The sequence below is a fragment of the Ostrea edulis genome, chromosome 5 (assembly GCF_947568905.1).
Source record: "Ostrea edulis chromosome 5, xbOstEdul1.1, whole genome shotgun sequence".
In the NCBI taxonomy this organism is placed as follows: Eukaryota; Metazoa; Mollusca; class Bivalvia; order Ostreida; family Ostreidae; genus Ostrea; species Ostrea edulis.
The window spans coordinates 74,425,541-74,446,803 of record NC_079168.1 but is presented as its reverse complement, the minus strand read 5'-3'; the positions used below and the strand labels follow the sequence as shown (position 1 = coordinate 74,446,803).

Genomic DNA, 21,263 nt, shown 5'->3' with positions numbered 1-21,263 from the left:
TTTTTACATGACAACTGAATCAATTGTAGATCTTGTTCCTAATCCTCATGCTTATATCAATAAAATAAATTAAAACAGTTGAGTAGCAACCTGATCACAAGCTGCCAGCACGGCCAGGATTGGGTTGTGCAGCAGAATGGAGTAGACCAGTAGAGCCCTCCAGGAGCTGGGCGTGGCCTGAGCCATGAAGACCACTTGAAAAAGGTCGTCAGGAATCGAGTGTATGTTCACATCCATCACTGAAAGGGACACATCAAGTATCATAACAAGAAAAAGTAATACATTTATGTAATATATATGGGTTATCATTAAAATTGATAAAAACGTGCAATTGTTCAGACCAACATGCACCATGTACGTGTATACGAATTGAAGAAGTTTCTACATTAAATGGCAAAATGAATGCAATATCAGTTAAAAGGAAATGTTTCAATAGTAAATATTTATTTACAGTGCTGAAGCCAGTCGTCCAAGTTGGTGGCTTTCTCCTTGACCTCCTCTTCATCACTGCTGCTATCGTCAGCTGTAGAAAACACAACTTACGTACAATCTACTTAAAATCTATGCACTTCCTCCTTACACTACAAAAGATCCAACTCAAAATCCACAATTACTGAATTTATCCATTCTTTTCCAAATCCCCTTCTTAATAAGAAGTAATATTTCTCACTGTAGTCTTTCTCCTTGGTAAGTCCTATCCTGGCATACAGTGAAGAGCGGACGTCTTTACTAGGGGGTTGTTTCCTCTGTTTCGTGGGTGGAATGTTGACAGATATCTTGGACTCGGCATTCTCTATCACGTAGTGCAGGTGCTGCTTTAAATGAGGGCACCTGAACTTGTACAGCAACGGCTGCAACTGCGGAGGATTAAAAACAGCACTTAAAGTACAGGTCAATTACACTTTCTCTTTATAATAAATGTATTTACATACATGTATTGTACATGTGAAGATTTCTTTTTCATGAGTTTAATCAAATTCACAATCAATTGCTTGGATTTTTATTTTCTCTATCATGAAGTGCATTTATTAACATTTATGAACAACTACATTAACAATCTTAAAATTTAATTCATGACCTGTATGAAAATGTTTATGATTATTAGTTATCTAACGTTAATAAACCATAGTTAAATTTACAGACTTTACACATAGTTAAATTTACAAATTTTACACATTCACACGTAGTTCAATTTACAAACTTAAAAAATGTTTACGCCTAGTTAAATTTACAAACTTTACATGTTTACACGGTTAAATTTACAAACTTTACATGTTTACACGGTTAAATTTACAAACTTTACATGTTTACACGGTTAGATTTACAAACTTTACATGTTTACACAGTTAAATTTACAAACTTTACATGTTTACACGGTTAAATTTAAAAACTTTACATGTTTACACGGTTAAATTTACAAACTTTACATGTTTACATGGTTAAATTTACAAACTTTACATGTTTTGAACTTCGTTACTTGTTGTTTGGAGTACTGATGAAGTTGAGCAAACCACAGGAAGGACAGCCACTTATCAGCTCTAGCACAGGTCTCCAGGAAGGCCGTCGTCCAGGGAACAGACATCAGCTGACAGAATATCACTGCTATTGTCCACTTCTGTCCAGCCTCAAAACTGGAACTGGAAATAAAAGCAGAAATTGACATTAGCCCTTAAATTCAGACAGAGAATACAATTTTTTTTAAATAAAGCAATATCTGATGCTGTAAGAATTATAATTATCCAAACTCATGTCTCAAGAACATTCTCTAAACAACATCTATTAGGTGAGAATAAGGTGAGAACCTCTTAAGTTATTAGAACTAAAGTCTTGTGTTCAATCTTTTTGATGTATATGTATTTATACAATAAAATATGTTCAAATCAACTACATCAGATTCTATGTTTTATCAATTTACTAGTTGATGTTGTACTGAAACAAATACAGAAATACTAAAACAAATAAATTTCAGTTTTATTTCTACCATCTACAGTCAGAGAATTCTGTAATTGATTTCTTTTGTACCTTGGAATTTTGTCTTTCTTCAGAGAGCTGCTGATGGCTTCCTCTAGTTGATGCAGTAAAGTTACCGCATGTTGACCTTTATACACTAAACAGGCACATAACCAGGTCACTGGAAATCAAAACACTGGTATATTCTTATTACAGAAATGCGTGAACATGTGTATATACATGTAGTTTGAAAGAAATCCCTCTACTAAGATAACAACGATAAAACTTTATTAGAAGATAACCCAGTTCCTAACCATTAGTTAGTGCAAGCACTGTGCTTCGCCGGGGCCTTCTTAAAATACAACATGTACGTACAATATTAACAAGAAAACTTAAATGACATAATAAACATGGATACAATATCAGTGCAGTATTACCACTGATATTCAAATATTAGTAGGGGTGCTGATGACAAATTTTTCTGTGTATTGTTTGAAACAGATAAAGACTGTGAACTGTGCTGGTCATTGGTTCCACAATTATATGCCTGGAAAGAATTTGTGAATGTTTGTAGGATGTTTTGATAAAGCAATGAGCATGATTTAATTCGGATCGCAAATTGTACCATGTGGAAGACAGGTGAAGATACTCCCAGAATTCCCTTCCTTCCTGACCAGTTCTCGTTTACCTGTAAGTTTATCATTTTTCTTGGCTTCTACTCTCCTCTGGTCACCAGCACTCGTCAGCTTCCCATTCAGATGAAGCAGGACCTCTTGTCCAGTCTGTAGCAGTGTCCGTAGTGTCAGACTGTCCTGACCCAATAACTCAATGAATGCCACACATGCACACGCCACCTGGGAGTTGTGATAATTTCGAACCCCTATCCATGCTGCAGTGTTACAGACCTCAGACAACCTACCAAGAGAAAACATACAGGGGTGTGTAAATAAAAAGATAACTACCAGCCCTGGGACTATCAAGAGAAAACATTACAGGGGTGTGTAATTAAAAAGTACCAGCCCTGATTACAGGGGTGTGTAATTAAAAAGTTAACTACAAGCCCTGGGACTACCAAGAGAAAACATTACAGGGGTGTGTAATTAAAAAGTTAACTACCAGCCCTGGGACTAGCGACAGTAACAAAGTTACTAGCCCAAGATCAGCAGTTACTAATCTATGAACTACTGACAGTAATATAACAAAAAGCCTAAAATGGAGTTGATACAGGCAAGTTAAAATATAAATATGCAAATAATGGTCAATTTCATACCTTTTACTATCAATCAATTTGTTTGAAAGCATCTGGCCAATGAATATCTCTTATTCTTTGAAACATCTTATTTTATCAGGGGGACCTACATATTTCCTAAACAAAGGCTCAAGTATTTGTAGGGTTATCATAAAAGTTGAAACTAGATATTATCTTTGTGATGCCCAGCTTTGTGGCATTATCTGCTATGTTCAAGGTCCATAACTCTTTCAAAAATGGGTCAACAAAGCCCAAACTCAAACTTGATCTGTAATCCGTTGATATAAGTTTCCTGAATAAAGTCACAATTAGGGATAGCCAAAAAAAATAATGGGAAATCTATGTATGCATACAAGAGAAAATATATAGAACTCTTTTTCTCAAAAGCAAAATGTGTACAAGGTATTAATCTGTCCAAATCAAGTCCCCTGATGGCAATATGGGAATTCAAAGTTTTAGAGAGAAATAAAACCCCTATTGTATTGTTGTCCAAGGGAACATAATTTGAAGAAGAAAAAAATATAAACAAAAAACAAACAAAACTGGAATTCATACTATTCAAGAAAGTTTTCATATAAAGTTTGGCCTTTCTGGTTCCATGGTTCTTGAAAAGACACCCTGCCTAATTTTCCCTATTTCCAAATTATCTCCCCTTGAAATGAGTAGGACCCTTCATTAGAACTATCTTGAATCATCTATACCAGGTCCTAAGGATGCTTTGTGCCAAGTAGTTCTGGAGACGATTAAAATTATGAAAAGATAGCAGACAACAGATTTTGATAAAAAAAGTTAACAATATTTCTATTGTATCAAATATGCAACTTGATTTCATGAAAATGAATGTAGATGTAAATTCTTCTAAAATTCCAAGAACTACAGTTCAATATGAACATACCTCTGAGGGCAGACATCATGAGACGCAGAATCAATCTCCTCTGACAGAAAAGACAGGAAGGCAAACGCTGGTCTGCCCTGTTTGAGATAGTAAGTGTATCGAATTCTCTCAGAATACCCAAACCTGGCTACCAAATCTTGCTGAGAAAAGCTGGGCAATTGTTTCATGTTCTCTGTAATAAAGCAGTTTCATGCATCGAAAACTTTCTTCCTTCTTAACTGTTCAGTAAACCATTGTAAAACCTTTTATCCGCGTGCAAGAAATCTTTACGAGATTTGTGAGAACCTAATCATTGCGAATTTTTCTCACCATATATCGGTGCTTAAATGTTTCTTGTATGTTTAAGATAATCTTGGTTGCGAAAATTAGTCACCAGTTCATCACTAGTATATCACGAAAAAACGTCGCGAATAAAAATTTGTTTACAGTAATTAATGTTTAACAGTTTTTTCATCATGAGAACCAGACAAATTTCTCCATACCTTCACCGCCATACAGAGTATTCAGAGCCTGCCATCCAAATAATCGACTAGGGTCAAATGCTGCATTGTTCTAAACACAAAATGATAAACACATCGGTCTATTAAGGAAAACTCACTTTCAATTAAAAAAAAAAACAAGTTTATCCTTCTTATGGGTTTAATAATTTTTTCCTTACAAATCAAGTGAAATGCCTGATGAACTATTAATTATCTAGCGAAATTGTTACCTTCAGAAGTTGGTAGACAGTGATGTCGTTGGTCGGTATTTCCCGGGATGAGACAGAAAAGAAAGTTCCGTGGAGTTTGGGATACTCCATCAATTTTTCCTCTATCTCCTTCAACTCTTGTTCTTCCATATTTCCAGATACCAACTAAAATCCAGATTTACAGTAAACAGGTAAAAAAAGTTTCCTATCTAAATATCATTACTGTAATACTTTAAAGTTGAGTGATTTACAGTAAACAGGTAAATAAAGTTTCCTATCTAAATATCATTACTGTAATACTTTAAAGTTGAGTGATTTACAGTAAACAGGTAAATAAAGTTTCCTACCTAAATATCATTACTGTAATACTTTAAAGTTGAGTGATTTACAGTAAACAGGTAAATAAAGTTTCCTATCTAAATATCATTACTGTAATACTTTAAAGTTGGGTGATTTTCAGGGTTCAAGAAAGTTACAAATTCAATCAAATCTCTGTTCATCAGACATTTATTTCTGCAGAGTCATACACCATCAAGGTGAAATCTTCATCCACTACACAACACTGTACAAGAACAAGCATTTTTCAAAGATCACATGCTCTATTTCACTTTATCTAATTCCATAACTGCTGACTAAATGAGTCAGCTAATAAATTTACCTGTTGTAGAATTGTAGGTGAATACATTAAGGTGGCCACAGCAGTGATTGTCTGCCCTTGATGTAAAAGTTGGACAACAGAAGGCATCTCCATCTCATAAGTCCATGCTGAATTTGACATGCTAAGATTATACACATCCTCGGCCTCACAATCTGCAAACAAAAACAGAACATTTATTGTCACTTATATAAAAATTTCAAATCTACACACCTAAATTAAATGTCAAGAGGTATATTTATGGCAGATCACAAAACCAAAATTGCACAAATTTGAATGCAATGTTAAGGATAGTGTCAAATAGCTTATGGCGTCAAACTTCACTAAAAGCTTAAAACACATCAATAAGCGTAGATACAGTGATTGTATTAATATCACAATGTAGACCATACTACAGATTACCTTTCTGTGTCCGGTGAGCAAGATCGTAAAAATTGACAAACATGTCTAGCCAGCCTGCCTTACAATCTCTGCCTCGTATGGAACCCTGCAGTGCATCCACTGAAATACTGAAATTGTAAAAATCCTTACACCAAACGCAAGAAAAAGAAAAGAATTTGTGACATGGTGACACTTTCAGACACTTCCTTACTAGTAAACATTCAATTTAATTTGGAAAATAAAAATTAAAGTTACACGTAAATTATAGTAATATTAATATGAAAGAAATGTATATTTAAAAAAAATAAAAACTCTATACATCAACAATAAATATAATCCCCATCACTATACTTTCATATCATTGTTACAATGATTCGCATCCATTGTTGCTGATTTTTTTTCTTTTGAAGGATTGTCAAACCTGTGATCATTACAGTAATGCCATAAAACATCCGGCAAGTTTTCTGTCACACAGAAGCAGATGAATGGAGTGTGGAATTCTGGGATATTTCTGATCAGCGGGCCCCTCACCGACCTGAGATTACGTAGAAAGGACTTGGTATCTGCCATCTCTCCATAGACGTCAAGCCTTATTAAGACAGAATCCAAAGAATTTGTTTTATGAATCAGAATCATTAGGGTAAACTATTTTTCTCAAAAACAATGAAACAATCACAGAACTGGTAAATGAATCTACTTTATAATTATATATCAATGAAGACACTGCAGTAACAATGCATTCTTACACTTCCATAATTTTAATTTTGTTACCTGAACAATTCTCTGATGATAATCTCCCTTGTGTATCCGGTGCAGAGATTGTCCTGGTTGGCCAGCACCCTGTGAAGTACGTCTCCATATTCCACTGCCTTCTCTCTAATCCAGTCCACCAGACTATCCGTTCTATTGTTCCTGACCAAATACTGGAGATACAGTTCCAAGTCTATGTCCTCTACACCTAAAATATCGCAGTAACACGATGTGAAATCCATGTTTAACCATCCAGTATGAGAGCAGTGTATGACCCTACAGATCCTACAATGTACTACAGGTCCTGAAATTTTCACAAGACTTTATTTTTGCAGGATTGATCCTGTTCATTTATACGCAAGAAGAAATTTATATCATCTGATGATTGCTGTAGGCTTGTCATGGCTATGGTATTTAGCAGAAAATGGGTTTTTGACCATTTAGCTCAGAATAGATGTTAGAACTTTTCCATTACAAGATCTAAACTGAGATATTTGCAAACATATAGTGATTTACCAGAAGCTCCTTTGTACTAAAGACTCTAAATATAATACACAGCCAAATATTATATGTTTACAATATGTTCTGATAAACACAAGCCAAAAGAAAACTATTATGAGAATTAAATTGTTGCTACTTTGTAATCTCGCCCACTGGATGATCATAAAATTAGCCAGACAAAACACACCAGTCTATTAAAAACACTCTCTACGTGATGCCTATCACTAAATGAAGACAAGCAAAGAAAACCATAAAAGCATTGTGTTAACATTCTGTTACATGTATATGAATTCTAGACAGTTAATGACTAACCTTTAACCCCAGCCTCTAACATCACAAGTTCTCTTGAATCTTGATTCCAGTGCTGCACCCAGTCCAATAAAATATTGGGGGAGGTGTTTTCTGTTGAAAGTGGGAATTTAGCTGACTTTCCTTCCTGTAAAATGGACTTTAACTCCACCACTCCTCCACTGAAATACATTCTGATACTGACTAGCATGCACATATAAAATCATGAAGAAACAAGATGTGATCATGAAAAACTATGCCCCCAGTGGCAACAAAGTAAAACTCCAAGGTCAAGACCACAAGGTCAAAACCTTGATACCAAAAGAAAGCTCTTGTCACAGGGAATGACCACATGGAATATGAGAGCCCCAACATTCATCATTCAAAATCTTTTATTTTGAAATTTGGGTCAAACTCTAAGGCTAAGGCCATAATTCAAATATCATATCAAATAAAAGGTCTTGTCATTAGGAATCTACATACAAAATCTAAAAGTCCTGCCCTGCCATAATTAGTTTAAAAGATATTACCTTGACTATTTTTTCTTTAAAGTAAATAAAGTCCAAGGTCAAGGTTACAAGGTAAAAAACTCTGGTACTAAACAACAAGAGTACCGCAAATGGTACATAATACGCCTACATACAAAATCTAAAAGCCCTGCCATAATTAGTTTAAAAGATATTGCCTAGACTATTTTTTCTTTAAAGTAAATAAAGTCCAAGGTCAAGGTTACAAGGTAAAAAACTCTGGTACTAAACTCAAGAGTACCGCAAACGGTACATAATACGCCTGTGAAATGCTTACATAGGGTGTTTTTCTGGAGTTATAATTTGTATAACTTTGCTTCAGGTATTATCAGCCATCATGAGGCTGTGACAAACTTTCATATGAACAAAGGGTCTTAACTTAAAAATCTAGATTTCCTCAAAATGGACCAAGTTCAACAACCTGTAATTTTTTCAAAAATGGAAGAAAATCAAAATCCTTCCCCAGATGCACATCATCAATACCCATACAAACACTCAACAAAATAAGATGGTCCTCACTTGAAAACTGTGGGAGGAGTTGGGCGGACAAATTATGTACCCTCCATAGAATATTAATTTCCAAATAGACCAAGTTCAACAACCTGTAATTTTTTCAAAAATTGTAGAAAATCAAAATCCATCCCACATGTACATCTTCAATACCCATACAAACACTCCACAAAATAAGAAGGTCCTCACTTGAAAACTGTGGGAGGAGTAGGGCAGACAAATTATGTACCCTCCATAGAATATTAATTTCCAAATAGACCAAGTTCAACAACCTGTAATTTTCTCAAAAGTTGTAGAAAATCAAAATCCATTCCACATGCACATCTTCAATACCCATACAAACACTCCACAAAATAAGAAGGCTCTCACTTGAAAACTATGGGAGGAGTAGGGTGGACAAATTATGTACCCTCCATATAATAATTATTTCCAAATAAAGGGGCAAAACTCCTGGAAAAAAGGTCGAAATGGATCAAAATTGCAGTATGATCTAGAGTGACCCACAAAGAAGCTACACAGCAAGTTTCAGCATGATCTGTGAAAGAAAAAACCCCAAACGGATGGATGAACGGACGGACGGATGGACGTATAGACATCGCTGTACCATAATACGTCCTGTCTAAAGACGGGCGTATAAAAAGTCTAGTCACAAGAAATGCACATATGAAATTAAAAATCTTATCACACACCATTCAAAAGTTTTGTGCTAGGTTAAGGGTTTCGGACAGAAAATAACAAACCCTATGATCTTCAATACGGAGGCATAAACATTTTTGTGTATGCTTATAAATCAATTAAATTATTTCCATTGATTTACAGTTTATAAGTAACTGCATGCAGTACCTCTCATGGTTTTCCTCTGCTGTTTCTGGCTTTGAGTTTAAAGATCGCTGTCTATTGACCTCCTCCAGAGTTTTCAAGAAGGCCGTATCACTAGCCTGTTGAGGTGAAAGGGTGTAACTCAGACACTCCTCAATGATGAACTGTCTGACCTCAGGGTTAAGGGTCAAGGATGCTATCTCCCACAACTTCTTGTTTACATCAACACCCTGGACAAAATATTATTTCACCACTGCACTTAGGAAATTATACACAAAATCTCTTACAATAAATCACCACTGTCGAGAAACTTGCACCACTTACTAGATTTGCCAGTATAACAACACCGGGCTGGGCCTCTCTCTTCATAAGATACCCGTGCACCCTTTCCATTCCCCTCTGATAAATTCTATCCATTGATACCGTACTGAACATTCCGGCTTGACACCGCTTTGCCTGAAGATCTGGTAAAGTGTTGTTCAGCAGAGCCTCCAATATGTCATCCTTCTCCATTTCCTGTCAGGAGCACCAGGAATAATAAATAAACCATAAAATACAGCTGAGGAGCATTAGAATAGAAATGATTCATGAATCACAGATATACGAGGGCTGTACAATATGTAACGTGTATTGTACCACAATGCAATAACGCTTTGCACGATTTCATGGATGATGATACTCTTGAATAGCTCTATTCAATACCTTTCCAACAGTATAAATATGAGCATTCAGCTCCACATATTTTTAAACTTATAGTCATTTTAATAGAGCCAGTCGTTGACCACTGTTGTAAAAATGGTTGGGAAATGGGTTGAGAATATTGAAGAAATTAGAGCTTATATAAACCTTATCACAGAACTCGGTCATTCGGTAATGCAGATTTTTACTGAATTGGGGGAAGTTTATGGGTCTGATAAGGTATCTTATGAGACAGTTGGTAAGTGGAGAAAGAAATTTCTGACTGGCACAGAGTTCGTCGAAGATGCAGCAAAAAACGGGCCAACCTGTGACTCTAACATGTAAAGCAAATGTCTCAAAAGTCAGGGAAATTATTGAAAGCAATGGCAGATACACGATTCGTGATATTGCCAAAGCTGTTGACATATCGCTATCGCGGGTGCATTCCATTTTGAAGCGTATTTTGAAAGCACAATAGATTTCTGCCAGATGGATACCACACATATTGACAGATGACCAAAAACGGGTAAGAGTACAGACAGCTAAGCAATTGCTCAAAATGTTTCCCAAATTCAATCAAAGACAATTTGCAAACATTGTTACTGGTGACGAAACATGGGTTCACTATTTCGAACCAGTAAGAAAATTTGGAAACAAAATATGGCTAACTAAACACGGTAGAAGGCCTGTAGTTGCCAAAAGAACCACAAGCACAAAGAAGGTTCTTTATTACATATTCTTCTCATGTGATGGTATAGCCATACAATTTCCAGTGTCAAAGGGCAAAAGTGTTACAGGTCAGTATTTCCGAGATATTATACTAAAAAAGCTCAAGAGATATTATCATAAATGACACCCTGTGTCAAGATTTAGGCATGTTTGTCTACTTCAGGATAATGCTCCATCACATACATCTGAGCTTGTAAAGCAATTTTTGAAGTCGGAGAAGGTTACCATCTTGCCACATCCACCATACTCTCCAGATCTAGCCCCATGTGACTTTTTCCTTTTTCCAAAACTTAAAAAGTTCTTATTTGGTTGTCGTTACAAGTCGCGACAAGCCCTTGGCTCAGCCATCAGTCAGTGCCTCAGAGGTCTACCTACATCAGCGTAATGTGACGCATTTCAGAAATGGATTCAGAGATTGAAATTATGTATTTCAAACCACGGAAGAATAATTTGAAGGGATGTAATGTTCATTTCACTATTTGAGTCAAATGCTTTTGAGATATCATACAATACACATTACATATCGAACAGCCCTCGTATATATCAACCTTACAAATGAAGATGATATACAGTGAAACATTTCTGTAAAGAACTTTGTTACAAAGAGTACATGAAGCTAAACTACCGTACCCAAAAAGAAAAACATGCTCCGGAAGAAAATAATACAAGAGATGTTTGTAAAACACATATGCCCCCCATGGTGCAAAATTGAAAAGGGTTATACACACACATCATTTAATTGATAGTAGTATCATCAATTCAAAATATTGAGCAGACAATAACTATGTCAAGAGTGGATTGACCATGTGACCTAAAAATCAATAGGGGTTACCTATTCCTTATGCTTTACCTGTGTATTAAGTTTGGTGTCAATCAAGCAAAAAATTCTAAAATATAGGAGACAATCTATTACTATGTCCACTTTAACCCTTGACCTTTGACCATGTGACCTCAAAATCAATAGGGGTCATCTTCTCCTGAAGATGTACCAGTGTATCAAGTTTGATGTCTGTCAAGCAATGGGTTCTCTAGACATTGAGTGGACAGTATATTCCTATGTGCAGTTTGACCCTTGACCTTTAACCATGTGACCTCAAAATCAATAGGGGTCATCTACTCCTTAGGATGTACAAGTGTACCAAGTTTGATGTCTGTCAAGCAAAGGATTTTCAAGATATTGAGCGGACAGTATATTCCTATGTCCAAAGTAGATTGACCCTTGACCTTTTCGCCTGAAAAACAATAGGGATCCTCTTCTTCTCATAACCAACCCTTATATGAAATATCATTACGATCAAGTGAATGGTTCTCAAGATATTGAATACCGGTATTCATGACGACATTTGTAACTAAGATTTAAAATATTGCATGTCAGAAAGATTGACTAAAGCCTCCAAAATATCATCGTCGCAAACCATGGGTTATTGTTTCATTCTATTTGAAATAAAATGAAACAATAACCCGTGGTTTGCGACGATGCCAAAATATAAACTCAATGAAATGTTAAACAAGTATTTTCAATCTGTAATCCATAAAAAATACAGACTGAGAAATGGTATCAGTAAACAGGTCTGGTACATTAGTATTTCCAAAATTGACATTAAAAACATTCGAAAATTGTTCTAAATACTGTTTCAATAATTGAACTCCCTATACCTGTATGTTAATGTAAACATGATATATAAACACACCTGTCTGTGAACTCTCTATATCTGTATGTTAATGTAAACATGATATATAAACACACCTGTCTGTGAACTCTCTATACCTGTATGTTAATGTAAACATGATATATAAACACACCTGTCTGTGAACTCCCTATACCTGTATGTTAATGTAAACATGATATATAAACACACCTGTCTGTGAACTCCCTATACCTGTATGTTAATGTAAACATGATATATAAACACACCTGTCTGTGAACTCTCTATACCTGTATGTTAATGTAAACATGATATATAAACACACCTGTCTGTGAACTCTCTATACCTGTATGTTAATGTAAACATGATATATAAACACACCTGTCTGTGAACTCCCTATACCTGTATGTTAATGTAAACATGATATATAAACACACCTGTCTGTGAACTCTCTATACCTGTATGTTAATGTAAACATGATATATAAACACACCTGTCTGTGAACTCTCTATATCTGTATGTTAATGTAAACATGATATATAAACACACCTGTCTGTGAACTCTCTATACCTGTATGTTAATGTAAACATGATATATAAACACACCTGTCTGTGAACTCTCTATACCTGTATGTTAATTAACACACCTGTCTGTGAACTCCCTATACCTGTATGTTAATGTAAACATGATATATAAACACACCTGTCTGTGAACTCTCTATACCTGTATGTTAATGTAAACATGATATATAAACACACCTGTCTGTGAACTCTCTATATCTGTATGTTAATGTAAACATGATATATAAACACACCTGTCTGTGAACTCTCTATATCTGTATGTTAATGTAAACATGATATATAAACACACCTGTCTGTGAACTCTCTATACCTGTATGTTAATTAACACACCTGTCTGTGAACTCTCTATATCTGTATGTTAATGTAAACATGATATATACATGTAAACACACCTGTCTGTGAACTCTCTATACCTGTATGTTAATGTAAACATGATATATAAACACACCTGTCTGTGAACTCTCTATACCTGTATGTTAATGTAAACATGATATATAAACACACCTGTCTGTGAACTCTCTATATCTGTATGTTAATGTAAACATGATATATAAACACACCTGTCTGTGAACTCTCTATATCTGTATGTTAATTAACACACCTGTCTGTGAACTCTCTATATCTGTATGTTAATGTAAACATGATATATAAACACACCTGTCTGTGAACTCTCTATACCTGTATGTTAATGTAAACATGATATATAAACACACCTGTCTGTGAACTCCCTATACCTGTATGTTAATGTAAACATGATATATAAACACACCTGTCTGTGAACTCTCTATATCTGTATGTTAATGTAAACATGATATATACATGTAAACACACCTGTCTGTGAACTTCCTATACCTGTATGTTAATGTAAACACGATATATAAACACACCTGTCTGTGAACTCTCTATACCTGTATGTTAATGTAAACATGATATATAAACACATCTGTCTGTGAACTCTCTATATCTGTATGTTAATGTAAACATGATATATAAACACACCTGTCTGTGAACTCCCTATACCTGTATGTTAATGTAAACATGATATATAAACACACCTGTCTGTGAACTCCCTATACCTGTATGTTAATGTAAACATGATATATAAACACACCTGTCTGTGAACTCCCTATACCTGTATGTTAATGTAAACATGATATATAAACACACCTGTCTGTGAACTCTCTATATCTGTATGTTAATGTAAACATGATATATAAACACACCTGTCTGTGAACTCTCTATACCTGTATGTTAATTAACACACCTGTCTGTGAACTCTCTATATCTGTATGTTAATGTAAACATGATATATACATGTAAACACACCTGTCTGTGAACTCTCTATACCTGTATGTTAATGTAAACATGATATATAAACACACCTGTCTGTGAACTCTCTATATCTGTATGTTAATGTAAACATGATATATAAACACACCTGTCTGTGAACTCTCTATACCTGTATGTTAATTAACACACCTGTCTGTGAACTCCCTATACCTGTATGTTAATGTAAACATGATATATACATGTAAACACACCTGTCTGTGAACTCTCTATACCTGTATGTTAATGTAAACATGATATATAAACACACCTGTCTGTGAACTCTCTATATCTGTATGTTAATGTAAACATGATATATAAACACACCTGTCTGTGAACTCTCTACACCTGTATGTTAATGTAAACATGATATCTACATGTAAACACACCTGTCTGTGAACTCCCTATACCTGTATGTTAATGTAAACATGATATATAAACACACCTGTCTGTGAACTCTCTATATCTGTATGTTAATGTAAACATGATATATACATGTAAACACACCTGTCTGTGAACTCCCTATACCTGTATGTTAATGTAAACATGATATATAAACACACCTGTCTGTGAACTCTCTATATCTGTATGTTAATGTAAACATGATATATAAACACACCTGTCTGTGAACTCTCTATATCTGTATGTTAATTAACACACCTGTCTGTGAACTCTCTATATCTGTATGTTAATGTAAACATGATATATAAACACACCTGTCTGTGAACTCTCTATACCTGTATGTTAATGTAAACATGATATATAAACACACCTGTCTGTGAACTCTCTATACCTGTATGTTAATGTAAACATGATATATAAACACACCTGTCTGTGAACTCTCTATACCTGTATGTTAATGTAAACATGATATATAAACACACCTGTCTGTGAACTTTCTATACCTGTATGTTAATGTAAACATGATATATAAACACACCTGTCTGTGAACTCCCTATACCTGTATGTTAATGTAAACATGATATATAAACACACCTGTCTGTGAACTCTCTATATCTGTATGTTAATGTAAACATGATATATAAACACACCTGTCTGTGAACTCTCTATATCTGTATGTTAATTAACACACCTGTCTGTGAACTCTCTATATCTGTATGTTAATGTAAACATGATATATAAACACACCTGTCTGTGAACTCTCTATACCTGTATGTTAATGTAAACATGATATATAAACACACCTGTCTGTGAACTCCCTATACCTGTATGTTAATGTAAACATGATATATAAACACACCTGTCTGTGAACTCTCTATATCTGTATGTTAATGTAAACATGATATATACATGTAAACACACCTGTCTGTGAACTTCCTATACCTGTATGTTAATGTAAACACGATATATAAACACACCTGTCTGTGAACTCTCTATACCTGTATGTTAATGTAAACATGATATATAAACACATCTGTCTGTGAACTCTCTATATCTGTATGTTAATGTAAACATGATATATAAACACACCTGTCTGTGAACTCCCTATACCTGTATGTTAATGTAAACATGATATATAAACACACCTGTCTGTGAACTCTCTATACCTGTATGTTAATGTAAACATGATATATAAACACACCTGTCTGTGAACTCTCTATACCTGTATGTTAATGTAAACATGATATATAAACACACCTGTCTGTGAACTCTCTATATCTGTATGTTAATGTAAACATGATATATAAACACACCTGTCTGTGAACTCTCTATACCTGTATGTTAATGTAAACATGATATATAAACACATCTGTCTGTGAACTCTCTATATCTGTATGTTAATGTAAACATGATATATAAACACACCTGTCTGTGAACTCTCTATATCTGTATGTTAATGTAAACATGATATATAAACACACCTGTCTGTGAACTCTCTATACCTGTATGTTAATTAACACACCTGTCTGTGAACTCTCTATATCTGTATGTTAATGTAAACATGATATATACATGTAAACACACCTGTCTGTGAACTCTCTATACCTGTATGTTAATGTAAACATGATATATAAACACACCTGTCTGTGAACTCTCTATATCTGTATGTTAATGTAAACATGATATATAAACACACCTGTCTGTGAACTCTCTATATCTGTATGTTAATGTAAACATGATATATAAACACACCTGTCTGTGAACTCTCTATATCTGTATGTTAATTAACACACCTGTCTGTGAACTCTCTATATCTGTATGTTAATGTAAACATGATATATAAACACACCTGTCTGTGAACTCTCTATACCTGTATGTTAATGTAAACATGATATATAAACACACCTGTCTGTGAACTCTCTATACCTGTATGTTAATGTAAACATGATATATAAACACACCTGTCTGTGAACTCTCTATACCTGTATGTTAATAAACACACCTGTGTTACACACTGTTCACTGGACACCTGCCTGGCGGTTCCCTTCCATTCTACACGACTCTCGGCTTGCTTTGTTTTGATATCGAGGCTCTGTCCCTGTCGGACATATCGTCTGACGTCTGAGATGAAGGATAACAAAATGTCCATCACAGACTCCAGATCCGCTATAATCTCCTGCAAACAATACATCACAGTCAACAAAAATAGGCCCACACGCCTTACCTGTCACCCGAGTATTAGTTTTAAACAAAAGTATCCCCAAGGGCTACAAAATCTATAATAAGCTTGTTCTGCATATCTAAGCTAAATTCTAATATTCAGCAGCAGTATTTAAAACAGATAGGTTCTTTTAAAACACAACAAATGCCACAAAAAGTGCCCATTCTGACACTTTACGACTATTTTGGACCTTTCCTAGAGCCAGAGCCCTGGGGTTGTGCAATTCATAATTTTTGTACATTCCTTTCTGCTTTTCCTAAATATGCATAACTGCCCTTTAGTTTTTATATAGCATCAGGAAAATTAAAGATGTCTTACAAAAGATAAAGACATTAAAATTTTAATAATCACTATGGCCATTTCAGTCCCCCTCTGACCCCTGGTATCATGAAATTTATAATTTTGGAAAAGGGCTATCTGTTCTTTCTAAAATATTAGATTCCATTTAATTTCAATTTAGTATCAATAGCAGTAGAGAAGAAGTTATTTACAGTGTTTTACACATAAACGCTATATACCAAGTATGGCCTTACCCTGGAGTAAGAATCTCTACCCCGGGGGTCATGAAGTTTACAATTTTGGTTAAGACCTTCGTTCTTTACATGACGATTCATTCAGTTTTTCTTACAAATGTACAATAGATTTTTGAAAAGAATTGGAAGGGTAGTTATCAAGAAGAAGTTCAAACTGTTTAATTGTCAATGCATGATGGACAACACAAGACGACGGATGCAGACCAATAGCGATAGGTCACCTGAGTAACTCAAGTGAACTAACATTAACCATTAACCAACTTGATCATCATTGATGAGGCTCACAAATCCTTGGAAAATTCTATGACTATTAAAAATACAGAAATGTACCAACTTAGCAACAGTATTGACACAAAATTATAAATGACCTTCTCATCTGCATTAACTCTAGCTGAATCTGCCAGGTTTACAGCATCTTGCAGCAGTCGATACAGAAAGTTCAGAGTTATGTCTGCCAACTTCCTAGCAAAATTGACTGACTGTTTGTTTCCCATGCTGTCAGCCATGGTTTGTATCAGCAGTTTCAGGGCTGGTTCCAGCTGCATAAGGTCATCACGGTAACTGCCTGATGAAATCCAGAGAGGGGATGTGGAATTGGAAGAAGGACTGGAAGGGACACTTTCATCTTTGGAAAACACTTAAAAAGAATACAGTGAAACACAGTTAACCCCCAGGGCCAGCAAAAAACCAAACTTCATAATACAGTAAAACACAGTTATAGTGAACCTCCAGGGCCAGCAAAAAACAGTTCATTATAACCAAACTTCATAATACAGTAAAACAGTTATAGTGAACCTCCAGGGCCAGTAAAAAACATTTCATTATAACCAAACTTTGTTATACAGTAAAACACGGTTATAGTGAACCTCCTGGGCCAGCAAAAAACAGTTCATTATAACCAAACTTCATTATACAATAAAACACGGTTATAGTGAACCTCCAGGGCCAGTAAAAAACAGTTCATTATAACCAAACTTCGTTATACAGTAAAACACGGTTATAGTGAACCTCCTGGGCCAGCAAAAAACAGTTCATTATAACCAAACTTCATTATACAATAAAACATGGTTATAGTGAACCTCCAAGGCCAGCAAAAAACAGTTCATTATAACCAAACTTTGTTATACAGTAAAACACAGTTATAGCAAACCTCTAGGGCCAGTGAAAAACAGTTTATAACCAAACTGATACAGTAAAACACAGTTATAGTGAACCTTGTTCCTTAAGGTGGCCCACTACACCCAGAAATATTTTCTCAAATCAGTACAAATTGGTTTAATCATAAAAGATATGATGATATATAATGAGTACATATGCCCAAAAAGGCAGAAAATATGGAAATTTGGATAAAAACTTGATTTTCAAAAAAAATATTTCAACACATATGAACAAAAGACTCTGACGGATTTGAACTAGAGATCTGCAGTTCACCAGTCCAATGCTTTAACCACTGAGCTATGATGTTAGACAAAAAAATCGATCGATACAAATACTTTAAATCACAATCTTGTGACGTAGTGTCATAAAGAATATAAGCTTTAGTGAAGTGAGCTACCTTAAAGGAGAAGCCTTATATAGGTGCTGCCTGCTGCCTAATCCTTATTATGTTATTCATAATAAAATACTGTTTAAATTGAATAGTGAACCTCCAAGGCCAGTGAAAAACAGTTCGCTATAACTAAATTTCATTATATTCAATAAAAAGTTTGTTATTTTCCTCTCATAGGGGAATAAATATCACATGACAAAAAGTGTGAATTTGTTATAAGCATGTTTTACTGTACAAATACAACTGAACTTTGGCATCTCAAACATTGAAATTTCGAATAACATGGATATATCAAAGTGAGATGGAAGTCCCAACTACATTTTCTTTATGTATTTTAACCTAACTATCTCAAACCCTCGGATATCTCAAAGTTTTTTCTTGGTCCCCGTCGATTTTGAGATAAATAAATGATGTTTGATTACACATTGTAACAGTTATTGTTTTAGTAGTAACTCTGCATGTATCATGGTACACGAAAATGTGAAGCTAGAAATGTACCAATAAAATACATCTTTCAAGTTTTTGTGAGTAAAAAGTCTGATATAAATACAAATACCATAAAAATATGTCAGCTTATACATTATACTTAATGTACAATGTAGTAAAAAAAATACTTCTAGTAAAATGTTAGAAATCTAATACTGGTCATCTCTCTAAACCGGCCATTTTATTCAACCCGACAGGTGGCCAGTATAATATTGAGGATTATTGGAAAGTTTTACATGGAGATATAAAAATGCCAAGTCACTGTGTTTAAAATTGTTTTCTTTGTAATACTAGGATTTAGATCTTTCTAGTAACAATTAATCAATCTAATTTTAGTAGAATAGAAACAAATGTCTCTGACACTATTCTCCTGTGTGTTGCCAAGTACTGGTGTGGCAAAGGAAAATAAATGATAAGGACTCTATTTTCCAGATTAAGTGTTTGTTGTGCAAGAAGCTTAATGCAACTCAGTTGTTAGTCTCAATTTGAAAATGACGTAAAAGAGAAATTATGCCATCGTAAACAAGACATTTTACCATCATTTGCTGCATTATGACATACAATGGCGATATTTCCAGCAATTTGTCTTCTATGAAACATTGAGAGCAGGCCTCATATTAGACTTTCCAGGACGCACGTGATGAAAATATTTTGTTTGTCCAAAACTAAAGCTCTGGTTTTTACATTCATAAAAATCAGTATTTTATCTAAATTTCATTAAAATTGAGAAATTGCACGAAATTTGATGCAGTGCACTCAAAATAACTGTAAATCATGTCAAACTATTTCGCAAATTTGTTTTTCATGAATTAAAAAAAAAAAGTCTTTCTGTATAAAAGCTTTAAACATTTGAGTTTTATAGGGCCCCAGAGAGATTGACTGCCATTGTACACACAGTCCTGTCTTTATCATCTTGACAAACAACTTTCGACAACTTCACTGATAACCTTCAACATGACCTAGAATAAAGCTTTGCTCTTGACATTAAAATATCTATCTTGTATGGTTCAAAAGTTTATAAATCAGAAATAATTTGCTCCAATGTTTGATCTCATTTATAACTATGAATTTCTTAATAACTTTCAACATCTTACTGTTTTCTTTACTCTTGAGGAAGAAAGAGACGGTGTCAAGCTGCCTGTGTTTGAGGCCAATGTCCAGCGTGTTGATGGGGACTGAACACCTTCCCCATTGGTTAATGTGACACAGAGAGTCCGCAATGCTTGCTCCAGCGTACATCATGGTCTGTCAATGTAACCGTGTTGTCAAAATAGCATACATATACAGTACTTACTATAATCATAATCTAACAACAGATAAAACTTGTAAATCATATAGAACTTAGTTATTTGCACATTTTTCATTTGCATTAATAAAGTAATACTTCATAGGATTTTAAGCTTTAAATTTTTTTTTAGAGGCCTTAACAACCTTTAAAACTGATATTACCTTGAAAATCAAAAACAGGCATAAAAGACTACTTCTACCGAGCTGATCATTACTTGTTCCTGTTTAACTTACCCCAATCTCGACAAACGTTGACCGCTTTTTTGTGCTTTTAATGATATATCGCCATTATTAATGTGGTTTATATGGAGAAAAAGTCCCGCTAATCTCCGCACACTGCTTACCTTGCTAACAACATCCTCCTGTTGTAGAGAGCTGTCAACAATCACACAGGTGAGGTGGGTGGGGGTCAGAATTAAGTGGGGATTGTCCAGCTCCAGCGACAATATCAGGTGCTGTGAGGGGGTCAGACTGGATTTTAAAAAAAGACGGGATGGTGATTTCCATATCATGCAAATTTGCATGAAATTTTGGCAGAAATTGGTCTTGGCACATTTTATTAAATGTAAAAAATTTTACTGAAAATAATTGAATTACCATTTTTTATTATAC

General features: G+C 34.7%; 1 protein-coding gene across 7 annotated transcripts in view; it reads right to left on the bottom strand.

Annotated features, from left to right (window-relative positions):
* The window catches only part of LOC125649977 (spatacsin-like), a 63,185-nt gene that overhangs the window by 31,742 nt on the left and 10,180 nt on the right, over positions 1-21,263 (bottom strand). For 6 of the 7 annotated variants that reach the window (XR_008803089.1, XM_056165503.1, XM_056165501.1 and 3 more), the window contains exons 5-24: positions 20,996-21,122; positions 20,459-20,609; positions 17,698-17,966; positions 16,578-16,751; positions 9,538-9,729; positions 9,238-9,443; positions 7,382-7,539; positions 6,590-6,776; positions 6,240-6,407; positions 5,840-5,946; positions 5,441-5,592; positions 4,804-4,947; positions 4,577-4,646; positions 4,095-4,266; positions 2,639-2,865; positions 2,023-2,131; positions 1,478-1,637; positions 671-857; positions 452-523; positions 91-239 (exon numbers count right to left, since the gene is read on the bottom strand). Coding sequence is in view for 6 of the 7 variants with exons in the window: in XM_056165503.1 (XP_056021478.1) it covers positions 91-239; positions 452-523; positions 671-857; positions 1,478-1,637; positions 2,023-2,131; positions 2,639-2,865; positions 4,095-4,266; positions 4,577-4,646; positions 4,804-4,947; positions 5,441-5,592; positions 5,840-5,946; positions 6,240-6,407; positions 6,590-6,776; positions 7,382-7,539; positions 9,238-9,443; positions 9,538-9,729; positions 16,578-16,751; positions 17,698-17,966; positions 20,459-20,609; positions 20,996-21,122 (3,181 nt within the window). In the remaining variant the exon portion in view is untranslated. The remainder of the gene's footprint in view (positions 1-90; positions 240-451; positions 524-670; positions 858-1,477; positions 1,638-2,022; positions 2,132-2,638; positions 2,866-4,094; positions 4,267-4,576; positions 4,647-4,803; positions 4,948-5,440; positions 5,593-5,839; positions 5,947-6,239; positions 6,408-6,589; positions 6,777-7,381; positions 7,540-9,237; positions 9,444-9,537; positions 9,730-16,577; positions 16,752-17,697; positions 17,967-20,458; positions 20,610-20,995; positions 21,123-21,263) is intronic. The other variant, XM_056165502.1, reaches the window with a different exon arrangement.